Source organism: Cervus elaphus, chromosome 4 (assembly GCF_910594005.1).
Source record: "Cervus elaphus chromosome 4, mCerEla1.1, whole genome shotgun sequence".
NCBI lineage: Eukaryota > Metazoa > Chordata > Mammalia > Artiodactyla > Cervidae > Cervus > Cervus elaphus.
The window spans coordinates 51,556,771-51,572,837 of record NC_057818.1 but is presented as its reverse complement, the minus strand read 5'-3'; the positions used below and the strand labels follow the sequence as shown (position 1 = coordinate 51,572,837).

General features: G+C 53.6%; 1 protein-coding gene across 1 annotated transcript in view; it reads right to left on the bottom strand.

Annotated features, from left to right (window-relative positions):
• POU2F2 (POU class 2 homeobox 2) overlaps positions 1 to 16,067 on the bottom strand; it is an 80,113-nt gene that overhangs the window by 10,518 nt on the left and 53,528 nt on the right. Inside the window, 5 exon segments of the mRNA XM_043899297.1 lie at positions 11,464 to 11,733; positions 11,982 to 12,164; positions 14,930 to 14,986; positions 15,121 to 15,155; positions 15,276 to 15,341. Of these exon segments, the coding sequence (XP_043755232.1) occupies positions 11,464 to 11,733; positions 11,982 to 12,164; positions 14,930 to 14,986; positions 15,121 to 15,155; positions 15,276 to 15,341 (611 nt within the window).

The window sequence follows — 16,067 nt, the reverse complement described above, 5'->3', positions numbered from 1 at the left end:
CAAGGAGGAGGGTGGACAGAAAGACAGCCTGAGTCCTGGCCCAGTTCCTCCCTCGGCATCCCCCAAACCCCAAGTGGTGCTCCCCAGGGCCGGATGGCACCAGTCATCAAGGGATGGAGCGCAGGTCGCTGGACACACCCTGAGCTGAGGGCGCCTGGAAGGCCTGAGCATCCTACATGTGCCATCACAGGAGAGCTCACTCTTTATTTACCTTTTCTTTCTTGATGGGATATTTGCCTTGTCTTATATTCCCACAGAACAGATAGAATCGCTTAAAAATGTAAGTCAGACCAAGTCTTCCTTCCTTTTAAAACACTCCTAAGGCATATGATATCATGTCTGGAATTAGCTTTAAAATACTCCAGCCCCTAGTGACCAGACTCTTGAGAATCCCTTGGACTCCAAGGAGATCAAACCAGTTAATTAATTCTAAAGGAAATCAACCTGAATGTTCATTGGAAGGACTGATGATGAAGGTGAAGCTTTGGCCACCTGATGCGAAGAGTCGACTCATTAGGAAAGACCCTGATGCTGGGAAAGCTTGAAGGCACGAGGAGAAGGGGGTTCAACAGAGGATGAGATGGTTGGATTGGTTGGATGGCATCATGAACTCAGTAGACATGAGTTTAAGCAAGCTCCAGGAGATAGAGAAGGACAGGGAAGCCTGGCGTGCTGCAGTCCATGGAGTTGCAAAGAGCTGGACACAACTTAGCGAATGAACAACAAGTGGCTGATTAAATTGGCACAATCACTTAGGAAAACTCTTTGGCATTGTTATGAGTTGAATTGTGTCGTTCCCCCCTTACCCTCTGAAAAAAAGATATGTTGGAATCCTAACCTCCCCAGGACTCCAGAGGGTGATGTTATTTGAAAATAGTCTTTGCAGATGATCATGTTAAAATGAGGTCATTAGGGTGGGCACTGATCCATTATGACTAGTATCCATATAATCCGGGGAAATTTGCAAAGACAAACATGGACAGAGGAAAGATGACATGAAGAGATGCAGGGAGAAGGTGGTCATCTGCAAGCCAAGGAGAGAGGCCCGGAACAAATCCTTTTCTCCAATCCTTAGGAGGAACCAACCTTGGCTACACCTGGATTTTTAAATTCCATTTGCATGTGTGGCTCAGAGCATATAGAATCTGCCTGCAGTGCAGGAGACCCAGGTTCGATCCCTAGGTCAGGAAGATCCCCTGGAGAAGGGAATGGCAACCAACTCCAGTATTCTTGCCTGGAGAATTTGATGGACAAAGGAGCCTGACAGGCTACAGTCCATGGGATCACAAAGAGTTGAACACAACTGAGCCACTAACACTTTCACAGACCAAAAGAGATCCTCAGGGGCCTCTAGAGGCCTGGCCATACTCAACTTCGTGATCTGGGTACCTGTTAAATGGGTGTGCTCAGTTTGTGAGTCTCATTGAGCTGTATACTTACGATCTGTGTACTTTTCAGTAGTTTTCATTTTATATTTATTTATTATTGTTTTGGCCACGTCGTGTGGCTCATGGGATCTCAGTTCCCCAACAAAGGAATGAACCCAGGCTCACGGCAGTGAAAGCCTGGAATCCTAGCCACTGGGACACCAGAGAACTCCCTGTCCTCTTTTCCTTAAAAGGCCCTGAAAGTTATATAAACTTTGGCCCCACAAAACTGTTCCCACCTTGCTCTATGCTGCATTTCTCAGAATGCAGTGCATGTGCCTGTGACCTCATTTCCTCCACTACACTGAAACTCTAGAAGGTAGAGGCCATGTCTTATTCTACTTGTATCCCTAACCCTTAGCATCCCCAGTGGCTCAGCAGTAAAGAATCCGCCTGGAATGCAGGAGACCTGGGTTCAATCCCTGGTTCAGGAAGATCTCCTGGGGAAGGAAATGGCAACCTACTCCAGTATTCTTGCCTGAGAAATCCCTGGGACAGAGGAACCTGGCGGGCTACAGTCCATGGGCTCGCAAAGAATTGGACACGACTGAGTGACTAAACAACACCACCTCACCCTTAGTAGAGCCTGGAAAGCCCCCATTAAGTGTCCACTGAATTGAATCCAAAAAGTAAGGCCAGAAATAATCTTGTTAGTAGCATTGTTCTGATTTTGTATAACTCTCAGCTTATTGATTAAAATAAATAAATAAGAATAAAAAGATTTGCTAACTCTTGTCTCTCTGGGAGTGTGACTCTCAGGAGAAATCCCCCTTTATCTCCAGAAGGCTGAAAGAGAGGTCTGCAAATTTCTTTCTGAATCAGTAGGGAGAGGGCAAAGATGGGGAAATGCATCGCCATTTGTGTGGGTCTCACAGTGAGGAGTTGCATGAGAACCTTAACCAGTCCCCCAGCCACCATTACTCAGACCACGAACTGGGGGATCAGCCCTGATTCCTCCCTCCATTCCTCTCCCTTATCCATCCAGTCTATCCACAAGTCCTACCAAAAATTTTTTCATATCTTTGTTTTGGCTGAGTGTCACAGCTTGCAGGTTCTTAATTCCCCAACCAGAGATCGAACCCATGACCCCTGGAGTAGAAGCACAGAGTCCTAACCACTAGACTGCCAGCGAAGTCCCCTACCAAATTTTTTTTTCAAATTTTTTTCTACACACTTTTGTGCTCTGAATTCTTCAACATCTGCCAAAATCCACCCCCTCTTCTCAGAATTAAAATAAACAAACGTGCAACATAAAATATATAGAGCTTCAAAGCAAATTACTTATATTAAAATACAATCATCAAATATATTTTTGACTGTGATAAACAGTAATCAATGGGCTTCTTTGTTAACCCATTAAATAGGAGCAAGCAATGAGCTGGATGACTACTATAATCTCAAAGCAATGATTGAAAATTATATTTTAAAAGATCTGCAACAACTGTAATACAATATGGAAATATCTGTGCATTCTGTGGGTGACAAAGTCCAAGCGCTCCCAACACTACTGTGCTCAGCTGCCTTTATGCATACCGGAAGGAGCTACTACATTTTCAGTGAGAGGATAGTGAAAACCGAGACATAATTTTTTCCCATCCAAGTTCATGGACTCTCACCCCTGAATTCTATCCACAGACCCCTGTTGGGATGGTCTGTGGAACCCAGGTTCTTGTTCTAAAATATTAATAGAGGGAATTCCCTGGTAATCTGGTCAGAATTCTGCACTTTCACTGCTGGGGCCTGGGTTCGACCCCTGGTCAGTATTGAAGAACTTGCAAGCTGCGTGGCAGCCAAAACAAACAAAAAAATAAAGCCTCTACAACTTGCCATTGAATTTTTTTTTTTTTTAGCTGCCACACAGCTTTTGGGATCTTTGTTCCCTGACCAGGGAGTTCACATGCGGCAACTAAAGATCCTGCTTGCTGCAATTAAGACCTGGCACAGCCAAATGAATACATAAGTACATACATCAGCGTGTGGGAAAAGAGAACGGGAGAGGAGATACTGGGAAGAGCAGTGAGCTGCCGCAAGACCAAGGGTTAGCCAGTAGGGAGCGCCATATCTCCACAATCTAGCGCCATCTGAACCGGCTAGCCATCTGAAGCCACTTGGGGGCGTGTTAGGACCGAAACAGGCCATGGAACAGTTAGAGTAATCGGAGGCATGCCTGCTGGACCCCCGCTGGGATATTAGTGGATCATCTGCTCTGTCCCTAACCTTCGAGAAAAACCAGAACAGAGGGCTAGCACAGCCTATCAAAGCTGAGAAGGAAAGGGCCACATTCTTGCTCATCGCTGTCATCTGATCACCCCCCTGCCCCAGAGCAGGGCGGTACAGGTGATACACGAATTTTCAGCAAATGCATAAGATAAATCTTAGGACTGATGGTGTCTGGGTGCCAAACGACTGGGTTTTGCCATAGGCAGGATGTTGGCCGCAGACTGGGGGCAGAAAGACTGAGACAGGGCGGTTATATGACCTATGGGTGAACTGCAGTGTAATCGCCCACTGGGCTGGTTCCACCTGGTGGGGAGGAGGCAGCCTTGACAAGGAACTAGAGGCACCCGGGCCAAGCCCAGCAGGTGCAGCGCCTCACTCCACCGCACAGGCCGACCCCCCTGCCCCCCAAGACTGGCCTCCACACACACCGACAGCCGCCCCAGGGGAAGGTGTCAGCACACATGTCTACATTGGCTTGCCCTCCCTGATAGGGCAAATTACAACCTGTTCTGGACACTGTGCTGCCAGGACATGAAGAACCTGAAGTGAGGTCTAGTGCAGAGGATGGGAAGGGATGGGGGCTGGGAACTGTGTAAAGTACACTGCAGTGACTGTGTGAAAACCCAGCAGTGGAAGGGGCCACTTTGGGGCAGAGAGCATCCATCCTGGGGGCCGCCTGGGTGACACTGCACCCCCACCTGCTCAGAACAGCATGGAGGGAGTTCCCACAATGGGTAGGAAGGTCACCTGGGGGGTTCAAGGGTCTCTTTCATCTGAGAACCATGATGATTTGAGTCTTGGATGTTGTGCCTGCTTCTTCATTTTTTAGGGCGGGGGCACTCTTCACAGCTTGTGGGATCTTAGTTCTCCAACCAGGGTTCAAACTCGGGCCCTTGGCAGTGAGAGCACATAGTCCTAATCACTGACGTGTGTGCACGCACAGTGGCTCAGTCATGTCCAACTCTGAGACCCCAAGCTTCCTCTGTCTATGGAATTTTCCTGGCAAGAATAATGGGAGTGGGTTGCCATTTCCTTCTCCAGGAGATCTTCCCAACCCAGGGATCGAACCTGTATCTCCTACATTGGCAGGAAGATTCTTTTACCACTGAGCAACCACGGAAGCCCCTTAAGCACTGCACCACCAGTGAATTCCTGAGTGACTTGGGGGTAAGCCAACTCTCTCTATGGGCTGTGCTGTCTAGGGTAACAATGCATGGTGTCCTGGAATACCTGGGCTCTGGAGCCAGCCAGACACCTGACTGTCCTTTACACACCTGAGACCACGGGCAGTTCTTTACCCTCTTTAAGCCTTAATTTCTTCAACTGACACCTCAATAATTCTTATTTCACGGGGCTGTTAAAGAATTAAATGAGACAATGCATATAGAACATTTAGCCTGATCCCTGATTCACTCAAGGGGTTCTCCTTAAACAGCAGTCATTTTACTGAGTCATTTCTCTCGGGGCCTCAGTTTTTCACTTATGTGTACATGCATGCTAAGTCGCTTCAGTCGTATCTGACTCTTTGAGACCCAATGGACTGTAGCCCACCAGGCTCCTCTGTCCATGGGCTTCTCCAGGCAAGAATACTGGAGTGGGTTGCCATTTCCTTCTCCAGGGACTCTTCCTGACTCAGGGGTCGAGCCCGTGTCTCTTATGTCTCCCACACTGGCAGGTGGGTTCTCTACCACTAGCACCACCTGGATCGCTCTTTCATCTATATAATGAGAGTAATAATGTCTAACTCTTCACTGGGTTGTTTTGAGGCCTGAGTAATATTATTATTCTCAAAGCATCTCAAAATCCAGAACATACTCCCCCAACACAAGAATTTGCTGGCACTGCACCCTCACGTCACCCGCCTCATGTCACCCCATGCGCTCTCGAGGGCAGGAGCCCCATGGGTCCATCCTCTTCCTGGAAACTGACAACTTTCAGCTCCCACCCAGATCTTCCACCAAGCTTCAGCCTCCAGTATCCATCTGCCTATTTGATGTCTCTACTTTTGGGTGATTAACAGACTCTCTGAACCCTACCATGTCCAAAGTGAAACTCCTGGTTCCTCAGCCCCGCCCTCCAAAACACCCTGTTCCTCCCCTGCCTTCCCCAGCTCAGGAAACCACCTCACCACCACCCAGTCACTGAAGCCAGAGTCCCAGGAGTCACCCTTGACCTACAGGATCCATACAAAATAGCATGCTGGACCCCACCTTCACTCTCATCGCCTTCAGGGATGCCTACAAGGGCTTCCCACTCGGCTCCTCGCTTCTAGTCCATTCTACCCACAGCAGCTGGAAGGAGCTTTGTAAAGGGTCAGCTGGAGCACACTCCTAACCTGCTTTAGCAGCCCCCACTGCCTCCCATCACACCCAGCACACCTTCCCAACTGTTTGATCTTGCCTACGAGACGCTGCAAAAGCCAGTCCTGCCTGCCTCTGCCATGGCCCCTCACCTCCCACTTGTCTCCCACTCACTCTGTTTCACCCATTTCACCTTCCTCTGTGCCCTGAACAAGTCAAGCTGGTTTCTACCTCAGGACCTTTGTACCTGCTGTTGCCCTTTCCTAAGCTCTCCTACTGCCTTCATGCCTGACTCATTCAGGACTTGGTTCTCAAAGGCCACCTTCTCAGTGAAGCTTTTCCTGACCACCCTTTGAAAGTGACTTCCTCCCGCAATTCAGGGAAGAATGGATACATGTGTATGTATGGCTGAGTCCCTTCGCTGTTCATCTGAAACTATCACAACACTGTTAATCGGCTAAACCCCAAAACAAAATGCTTTTGGTGTTAAAATCAATAAATAAGGGTTCAATCCCCGACCCAGTGTGCTGTGCAGCGCTGCCAAAAAAAAAAAGTGGCTTCCTCCCTCTAGGGCAGCACCCTGTTTCATATTCTTCATTACACTTATGCTAAAACCGTCTTGTTTTGCTGGTTTGTTGACTTGTTTACTGTCTGTCTCTCCACTAGAACATAACAACGTCCTCAAGGGCAGCCCCCTCTGCCTTGCTCCCAGCTGTCCCCTCAGGGCCACGAACGAGAGCCTGGCATACACAAGGTGCTCAGTAAGTGTTAGCTGAATGAATAAATGACTATGACTCCTCCAGTCCCCTCCACTGGGGGAAGCTCTAAAGGCTGCAGTTACAGGTGGACAGAGGTGGCCTGTCTGTGTATACCCCCATCCCCCAGAGGTTGGCCCTTGCCACGTGGAGCAGCGACTGGGGCAGAACACGGTGGAACAGAGAACCAGTCAACAGGGAGGAAAAACACCCACGTGCCAATTGCATATAACATCCCATGCTGTTGTTGTTAGTCACCAAGTTGTGTTGGACTCTTTGAGAGCCCGTGGACTGCAGCCCGCCAGGCTCCATGGGATTCTTCAGGCAAGAATACTGGAGTGGGTTGCCATTCCCTTCTCCAGGGGATCTTCCTGACCCAAGGATCGAACCCACATAGACTGCACTGGCAGAAAGATTCTTTACCATCGGAGCCCAACATTCCATGTTACCTCATGCTAAAATTCCAGGACAGACAAGCCACAACAGATTCCCAGCCCACGAGTCCTGGAGTGACTGGTGAGCCTTGGCCTGGCTCCTGGACTGTGGGGCCTGGGGGTATATGGTTGAACACCTCCAGATGGGTGCCTGGGCTCACCTGGCATCCCCCAACTCTTCTCTAGTGGCAGGACTCATCTCCTCCTGGGGTCCTGCCCTTCCCACTCTCATGTCACGTAGTCCAGGTGGGACTGAGCCCACCTTCTCAGGGTCAGGAGACAATGACTCTTGACAATGGGTGTGTTTTATCTCCCTGGGCACGGTGGCTGCAAGGCTAGAAGTGCTGGTATCCACTGTGACTGCCTCGGAATGAAAAGGAAGACAGATCCCTGGGGCCGGGTCTGATATTCTAGGCTGGGTCTTTTCAGTGGCCTGAGCCAAATACTCCCTCTTACTCTTTAACTGCCTAGAGTGGGGGGGCTGTGGCTGCACTGACACCTCCTCCCACCTCATCCTTTATTCGTGCCCACCCACTGCCTCCCCAAACCTGCCCCACTCTCACTTTGCATTTGCCATTCCCATGCCTGGAACCCTTTCCCCCACTCATCCACCTGGAACACTCCTACCTGTCCCCCCTTGGTTCAGATGCCACCTCCACCGGGAAGCCTGCCCTGATTCCCTCAGGCACAGCCACTTTTATTTTCCTGTGTCCCACCACTCCCAGCAGGTTTCTCCCAGTCACCTTTCTTCACTAGGTCCTACCTGCCTAAAAGATCTTATTGAGCTCTATTTGCTGCGGCCGTAAGATGAAATGGGGAAATCCCCCAACTCCCTAGGCTCTCCAGACACAAAATGATGTTTTAGCAGTGAATATAAATGTTCAATCAATGCCTCTCATACCCTAGACATTCTGAATGACTCCCCTGGAGAGATGTCTTCCCTACCCTTGATTGAAAAGCTGCGGCAAAACATCCCTCATTGATTCAGTAAATATCTGTGAAGCCCCCTCGGTAGAAAGCACTGTGCCCAGTGCTGACCGCACAGAGTGTAAAATTGTATTAGAGAGAATTCTGTGGTCCAATGGTTAGGACTCTCTGCTTTCACTGCCAAGGGCTCGGGTTCATTGCCTGGTCAGGGAACTGAGATTACACAAGGCATGTGGTGCAGCCAAAAAAGAAAAAGTCAGTGGTAAAATGGTATTATAATCACCTCTTCATCTGTTCAAGATGGGAAAATGCAAGGAAGGCTCCTGCCACGCTGACCGACATTGCTGTTTGGAAGCCGGCGTTACAGGGACAGAAGCCGGGCTTTCTCTCTGAACTTCATAGACAATCTCACAGCAACAGGGCCATGAAGGGGCTTTCGCCTTTCTTGCATGCATGTGTGCTAAGTCACTTCGGTCGTGTCCCACTCTGTGGGGCCCCATGGACTGTAGCCCACCAGGCTCCTCTGGCCATGGGTTTCTCCAGGCAAGAATTCTGGAGTGGGTTGCCATGCCCTACTCTATGGGGTCTTGATGACCCAGGGATTGAACCTGCGTCTCTTAGGTCTCCTGCATTGGCAGGCAGGTTCTTTACCACTAGTGCCACCTGGGAAGCCCTTTAACTTTCTTAGAACTTCTCAAACATTTCTTGGTGGCTTGTTGGTGTGTCTGTTTCCCTACGAGACTGGGAGCCCCTTGGGGGACAAGGCTCTGTGTGAGTCATGCCTGCTTCCCGCCAGGGCTCGACACAGGGAAATATCTGTGAATTGAGGGCGGGACGGAGCTGAGCAGGGGCGAGAAGTTAAGTGGCCCCGGCATGCACAAGACACAGGCTGGGAAGAGAGTCAAGCCCGGGCCAGGCTGGCTGTGACTGCAGCGGGGCAGTGAGCGCAGGAGGACGTGGTGCCCACCGCGGCCGGGGCACAGGCAGCTCGGTTTCCTGCTCCTGGGCTGCCCGGGATAAACATTTGCCTGCTGGGGAAGTGAGATCACGGGGCGATGGAACTCCCAGGAAACCACCTCAGCCCAGCTTGGCACTCGCAGGGGACAGATGAAGATCAGAACTGGGGGAAGCTGGGGCAGGCAAAGTGAGAGGAGAGGGCTGGGCAGGAGGAGGCCTGGAGAATCAGGGTGCGGGCAGGACAGCGGGTGGCAGAGGGTCAGCCTGCTGCTCCTGGGGTCTGTGGAGAGTCTGGAGGCGCTGGCTGAACAGGAGCATCTGCTGCTCCTAGGGCTGATGGCCTGGCTGGGTCTGCACTAGGCTGCCCTGTCCCTCTGCCCTCCCTATAGTCTGTGTTCCTTCAACAGAGACTTTCGAGGGCCTATTTTCACACAGCCTTTGGTGATCAGAAAGCAGAAAATCAAACCAGCGAGAGAAAGAGAAGTCATGGAAGACTTCCTGGAGGCACAGGCTCCTGAGCTGGAACTTAAAGGAAGAGGAGGAGCTGACCAGATAAAGAGAGGGGGCTGACTTCCAGATAGAAAGGAGGACAGAGATTGGAGGAGCCGAGTGAGGAGCCCTGAGCCTCAGCACTGCCCAGTGAAGAGAGGTGTGTGCTGCGAGGCAAATCACAAGGGTCTCTGGTGGCTGGGGAGGGACGGGTGCCAGAGAGGGGCAGCAGCCCCAGATCATGTGGTTACAGCTCTGGACTCCTGGGCTGGCAATGCCCCTTGAGCTCACAGTATGACCTGAGGCAGGCGAAGTCACTTCACTCCCCCAGAGCCTCAGGCATGATGAGGGTCTGTGGGTTCAAGGCGGTCGTGTTAGCACAGTGCCTGGTACCAAGGCCACGTCCGACAGACTACATGGGGCAACAGTGGCGAGCCAGGCATTGGGAGGATCTGTTTGGGAAAGTCACTATAGAACAGTGAAGCCAGATTGCTCTGTGTTGCTGAGAAGCCAGTGGCAGGAAGCGCTAAGAAGGCAGAAATGTGCTCCGTATTAAGGACAGCCCCAATAAGAGTGCTGGCCAGCAGTGGAGCCGGTCCATCAGAGGCTAACTGCTGCCAAGGGAACAGCCTCGCGGGTGCTGGACAGCTCCCTGGTGCAGACAGCACAGGCCGCCAGGGGATTCCTTGGGAAGGGGCGGAGAAAGAGGAGGATCCCAGGAAGAGTCACTGTGAGAAACTCAGGGCTGTGTGGAGTTACACAGGGTCCCTTGCTCTAAGGTTTCCTAAGGCCCTTGGCTGTCCTACAACACGGGTCACAGACTCGAATGCTATATGGAAACAAGGTGAACAGCACAGATGGGGGACACGGTAGGTGCGGAAGGAAGGGGCGCGCCAGAGAGAGCGGCCTGTCAAGAGGAGGCCTGCCGGGCTGCTACTCAGCTCCTGTCAGCCATCCTTACGGGAAGTCTGCAGGCCACTGCCAACAGTTGAACTGGCCACTGCCCCAGTTGGATTGTGTTCCCTAAAAAGATATGATGGGAATTCTAACCCCTGGTGCCTGTAACTACGACCTGGTTTGAAAACGAGGTCTTGGCAGATATGATCAAGTTAAAATGAGGTTATTAGGGTGGGCCCTAATTCAATGACTGCTGTCCTTTTACAAGGAGGGGAAACATGGACACAGAGACCGACACGCACAGAGAAGATGGCCACGCAATGACGGGGGCAGAGATTGGAGTCATCCATCTATGAGAAAGTCAGCCATTTCCCGCACCACCAGAAGCTGGAAGAAGCAAAGAGGGATTCCCCCTAGAGCCTTCACAGGGAGCCCAGCTCTACTGACACCTTGATTTTGGACTTCTGGTCTGACATGATGCATTTTGGTTGTTTTAAGCCACCCCATTTGTGATACTTTGTTGTGCCAGGCCTAGAAGCTAATATGGCCCCTCATGCATGATTCCACGTAGACCGGAAGTCTGTAGAATTGGGAGAGAGAACGTGGCATTTCCTGACCCATACGTCACGGACCTCTTTCTGAAAGAGGGTCTCACTGAATGAGCCAGGGGACATGATGTGGGGACAGTGATTCTAAGTCTCAGCCTTTCATTCGGGGCCCACACACAGGTCCTGCTCACTGAGGTGACCCCAGGTTTCCTCTGCTGTAAACTGAGGATGACGTGTCAGCCTCCCATGTGGCTGGGCCCCCTCAGCGAGGTGCACAGAAATTGGGGAGTCAGGCACTCCCATCACATGGAGGGTGTCCTCCCTCCAAGCCTTGCTCTACACCCCAATGATTGGTGGCAGAGTGTCCCAAAGCTTCCTAGGGTTGCCGGGGGACTGCCCGGCCAGGGGCTGGGGTCAGAATGGTAAATGGTACCCGGGGACCAGCCAGCATCCTGCACAGTCTCGGGTCCTCGGCCGGGGGAGGGTGCTCCCCTGGGGGCCGCCCTTACCTGTGCTGTGAGTTGGATGGGCTGGGACAGGGTGAGCTGTGGGGTTCCTGGGGGCTGGCTGGCAGACTGTGGTGGTGGCAGGTCGCCTCCCCCGGAGGAGGAGGAGGCTGGGGGCTGCGAGGTCGAGGAGGAGGAGGAGGAGGAAGAGGAGGAGGAGGTGGAGGCGGCGGCGGCGGCGGCGGCGCTGGACTGCTGCACGGCGGCGGCCAGGAGCTGGGCCTGCGCTTGCTGCAGGAGGAGCTGCTGCTGAGCCGGCATCAGGGCCGTGAGCTGCGGGGGGGCGGGGCCGGGGCGGGGCCGGAGGAGGAGCGTGGGAGGAGCAGAGAAGGCAGAGAGGGGTTAGTTGGCGCCTTGAGCCAAGCGGGTTACCAGGCAGAAGAGGCAGGCGTGGACAGAGTGACCGTGGGACTGGCGGGATACCCCAGGCCACCGTGGGTCCTGTAACAGACGGGAAGCGGCTGGCCTGTTTCCCCTCACCCCCCACATCGTCCCCCGTCCCTGTGCGCCCCGGTACTTACTCCGGCTAGCTGGCTGCCAGTCAACATGAGCTGGGCCTGGGGCAAGTGTGGCTGAGCCGGCTGCGGAGGCGGGGGTGCTGCTGGGGCTGAGTCGCCGCTGGGGTCTTCAGCCTTGATCTGGGGGGGAGAGAGGCAGGGTCCGGGACCCCAGAATGTTAAGTGGAGGCCAGAGAGAATGCCCACCTGCGAACCAAAAAGAGGGCACGTGTGTGGCAACGCCAGCCCCGCGCTGGCACGGAGAGAAGCAGACTGGGGGGCGGGGGCGAGGTCTGCAGGGGCCTGCTAACCACTCAGTTTAGCCTCAGTTTCCACATCCGTCAGAAAGGTTAACACACCTTCTGCACCCAAATTCCCAACAGGAGGGGGTCACCTTCGGAGAGTACTTTTACCCTCTTGGGGGTCAGTTCCCTATGTGTCAAATGGGAAATGACGCCTGGGGGACACAAGGGTTCTGGGTACCACATCCCTCATCTGCTTTAGCACAAAGTACATCTCTTGTCTGTCCAGTGGAACAAGACTTTGTTGGAAGAAAGGGTCTTAAGGTATTAAAGAAAAATCACCGCCTTAGAATATGGGTCACCAAGTCAAAGCCTAAAGAAATAGGCAGATGACGCAAATGGGTGATTTGGGCAGGTGTGGACGGAGTGGGCTGGAAAGAGCATGCCCGCCTGCCTTAAGGGGGGCCTAACCAGCCCCCACTCTGCTCCTACCAGTAAAATTCTAAGAAACACTGCAGGGTGTTTGCAGGCCAGACGTGGTTCAGGTCTGCCAGCTGTCAGCCTCCACCCGAGTCCGCTGAGCCCCTCCTCGTCTCTCCGTGGGGTAGACAGATGCATCTGCATCCACCACGTACGACAGACCAGCTCACAGGGGTCTCCAGGTCCCTGCCTTCTTCCCCTCCCACACAAAAAGCCAGACAATGGTGGGCTGGCCTGAGAAGTCTGTTGGTAAAAGACACATGGGGTGGGGGGGTGTGGCTTGATGGGTCTCACTCTCGGGCCCAGAGGGGAATATTAGGTATCATCCTTCAGCCCAATGTCCCAACAACGTCTTGCAAAAGGAGGTCCATAGAGGGAAAGCGACCTGTGCAAGGCAACACAGTGACTTGGCGGGAGCGTGCATGGCGTTTGAGACACAGACTGAGGCTGACAGACAGACAGAGGCGGGGGGAAAAGGCAAATAACGGAGAGTGAGTGCCATGCCCCAGGGGTGGGATCCAAGTGTCAGAAAGTCTAAGCGGAATGCGGAATGCGGATGCAGTGTGAAACAGCAGAATTAGAAGCCAGGGCCATGGCTGCCCTCCTGGGGAAATTAAGGGACTTCTGGAAGTCTGGTCGTCTTCTGTTTTTCGATCTGATGCTGACGACACACGTGTTCAGTTTGTGAAAATCCAGAGTTGTATGCCAAGGATCTAAGTGTGTGTCATATTTTAATGAAAGGTTTTTTAAAAACTAGGCTTTTCGGGGCTGTTTCCTTCTCTCTGGGTCTGCTAAGAAAAGTCTTCATTAGGTGCAAGGATGTCTCTAATACCTTCCAACCCTGGCTCAGCTTCCTTTCTAACAAATAAAGAACTGGTCTCAGGTTTAGACCCTACACCAGGCAAGAATCTCTGGGTAATTTTAATAATCATTGTCTTTATTTCCATGGCAAGTGATTCTGGTTTTCCATTCATGAAATTTCCATTAAAAAAAAAAAGTTTTATTTTAGCTGTTGAGAAAGCAAGCCAGTTCATGAGTTGATCATTGTTGAAGCCGAGTGACAAGTTACCTGGAGGTTTGTTTTCGTTATGGTCTTCCTTCTACTTTTGTATCTGTTTCACATTTTCCATAATAAAAATTTTTTTAATTGAACCGATTTAACAAAATTGTGATGTAAATAATTATACAGGGTGGAGTGTGCATCTGTCTGACATCCTGAGGGAAAGACTGACACAGAATGGATGCAGTGGGATGGAGCAGCAAGCGCAGGGAGTGCAGACCAGATGTGGACGGAGACCTGGTGCGGAAGGGAGCGAGGACCTTTGCTCCCCTGGCCCCCACTGGTCTCCTAGGGGAGAAGCAGGGCTGCTGTGGGGCATTCAGATGAGGGTGGGGCAGGGCTGGGGGCGGGGAGGGGGGCAATGGATGCTCTTGGCTCTGAGGGCAGAGGCCAGAGCCCAGCTTGAGATCAGAGTGAAGCTGGTCAGAGTCAGGGGCCTTCTCCCCAGGTCATGTCTGTGCACTCTGAACCGGACACCTGTCAAGAGGTCCCCCAATCTGCCCGCCCCCACTGCCGGGTTAGAGGAGACTAAGGAGCCCGGAGTGGGAGGGTGACTTTCCCACAGTCTCAAAGCACCTCCGGGCCCCCCACCCCGTCCTCCGACCACCACTGGTCAGGGTCAGGAGTCCCGCCCGGGCTCCCTCTGCCCCTGCGCCATCTTCAGGCCTCTAGATCGGCCGCCCACCACCACCAGACTGGAGGGTGAAGACCCAGGCACCAGACATCCCCTGAAGCCCAGCTGTGCCCAGCAGCAGGGCCCCATCTGGATGTGGGATTTGCTCCATCTGACCACTTCCGGCCCCCCCGCTGTCCTCTCCTGGAGCATCATCACTGGATCTGCCCTACCTGCTCCCCACTCCTGGCCTGCCCCGAGTGTGTACATTGGGGGGGTGGGGGTGGGGCGGGCCCCTGTTCTGTCAGGGAAGTTGGGATGGGGGCGGGGCCCTCAGCTTCCTGTTGTTCATCGCCCTGGGGCTCTGGGGGGGATTTCCCTGGCCACCCCCACCCCCCCAGGGAAGGGGAAGGAGCCCTGGTGAGTCACAGGCTTGGGGCGGGAGCCTGAGGGTGAGAAGGGGCGGGAGGAGTCCTGTCACCAAGGTGCCAGGCCCCGGGCCCACAGCAGGCATCTGGGACCCTCTACCAAATGTCATACCTGAGCGGTCACCCTGGCTGCTCTGACCGGGGCTTACCTTGGTGCCGGGGCCAGTCGGGGACACGGAGAACGGGGAGGTCTTATTCTGGGGGTTCTGCAAAGAGCAAGTGGGGGTGGGCGATGGGAACAGTGAGATGAAGCAACTTCTGACACCCTGCCCCTGCCCCACAGAGCTCCGCTCTGCTCCCTTCTGCCCCTCTCCCCACTACCCATTCGCTGCCTTCTGACCTGATGGTTAGTGTCTGGTCCATTTCTTTCAGTGTCTGTAATGAGAGGGACGACGGGTGAGTTGTCACCAGCCCCCGACCCTAAAACCCCCGCCGCGCCCCTGCCTCCGCCCGCCCGTGGTAACCTCTGCCCTCCCCGCCCCATTCCCCACTTACCTGTGTGCTCTGAGGGGGAGTCCAGACCTTGCTTCTCGGCCTCCAGGGGCTTAGACATTCTTATTTCTGAGGACAGATGAGGGATGCCAGTGGGGTAAGGGTGTGGAAGCCAGTAGGGCTCTGGGGCCGCTCCCCCAACACCACCCAGCCTCTCCCCCCATACCCCGACGCTCCCTGCCACCTTGCAAGTGTCTCTTTCTGGGAGACATGCCCTCTGCTCCAGGCCCCTGCCCTCCACCAGTAGGACAGGAGAGGAGCCTCTTGGCCCCTCTGAAAGGTGGCACAGGGAGGGTCACCTCCAACCCCCTGAGAGACCTGGGGCAGGGCGGGAGGTGGGTTTGGCCCTTGGTCCTGGGGAGGCTCTGGCCGCCCGGGGTTGGGGGAGGCTGGTGATGCTCCGAAGGAGCGACTCAGCATTGGGCCTCCTCGCAGCGGCCGCCCAGGCGCCCATCCTGCCCCACCAGGTTTCGGTGAGGCATGTTTTCCACTCTGAGTAGGGCCTGGGAGGTGTGAGGGACGGCAGCATCCCCCAGGAGCAAGTCCTCAGATCTCCGGTGTGATTCAGCGCCCCAGGCCCCCTCTCCGGCCCACCACTTTCCCGTCCACTCCCCCCTCCGCCTCCCTTTCAGGCTGGGCGGCCCCGCTCTCATCTCTGTGACTCTAACTCCAACCCCATCTGCTTCTGCCCTGACCTCGTCCTCAGACCTAACCCTAGACTGCAGCCTTACCTGGGACTGCAGCCCTTAATCCAACCTGGAGCCCCCACCCTACCAACCCCATCCCACCCTACAG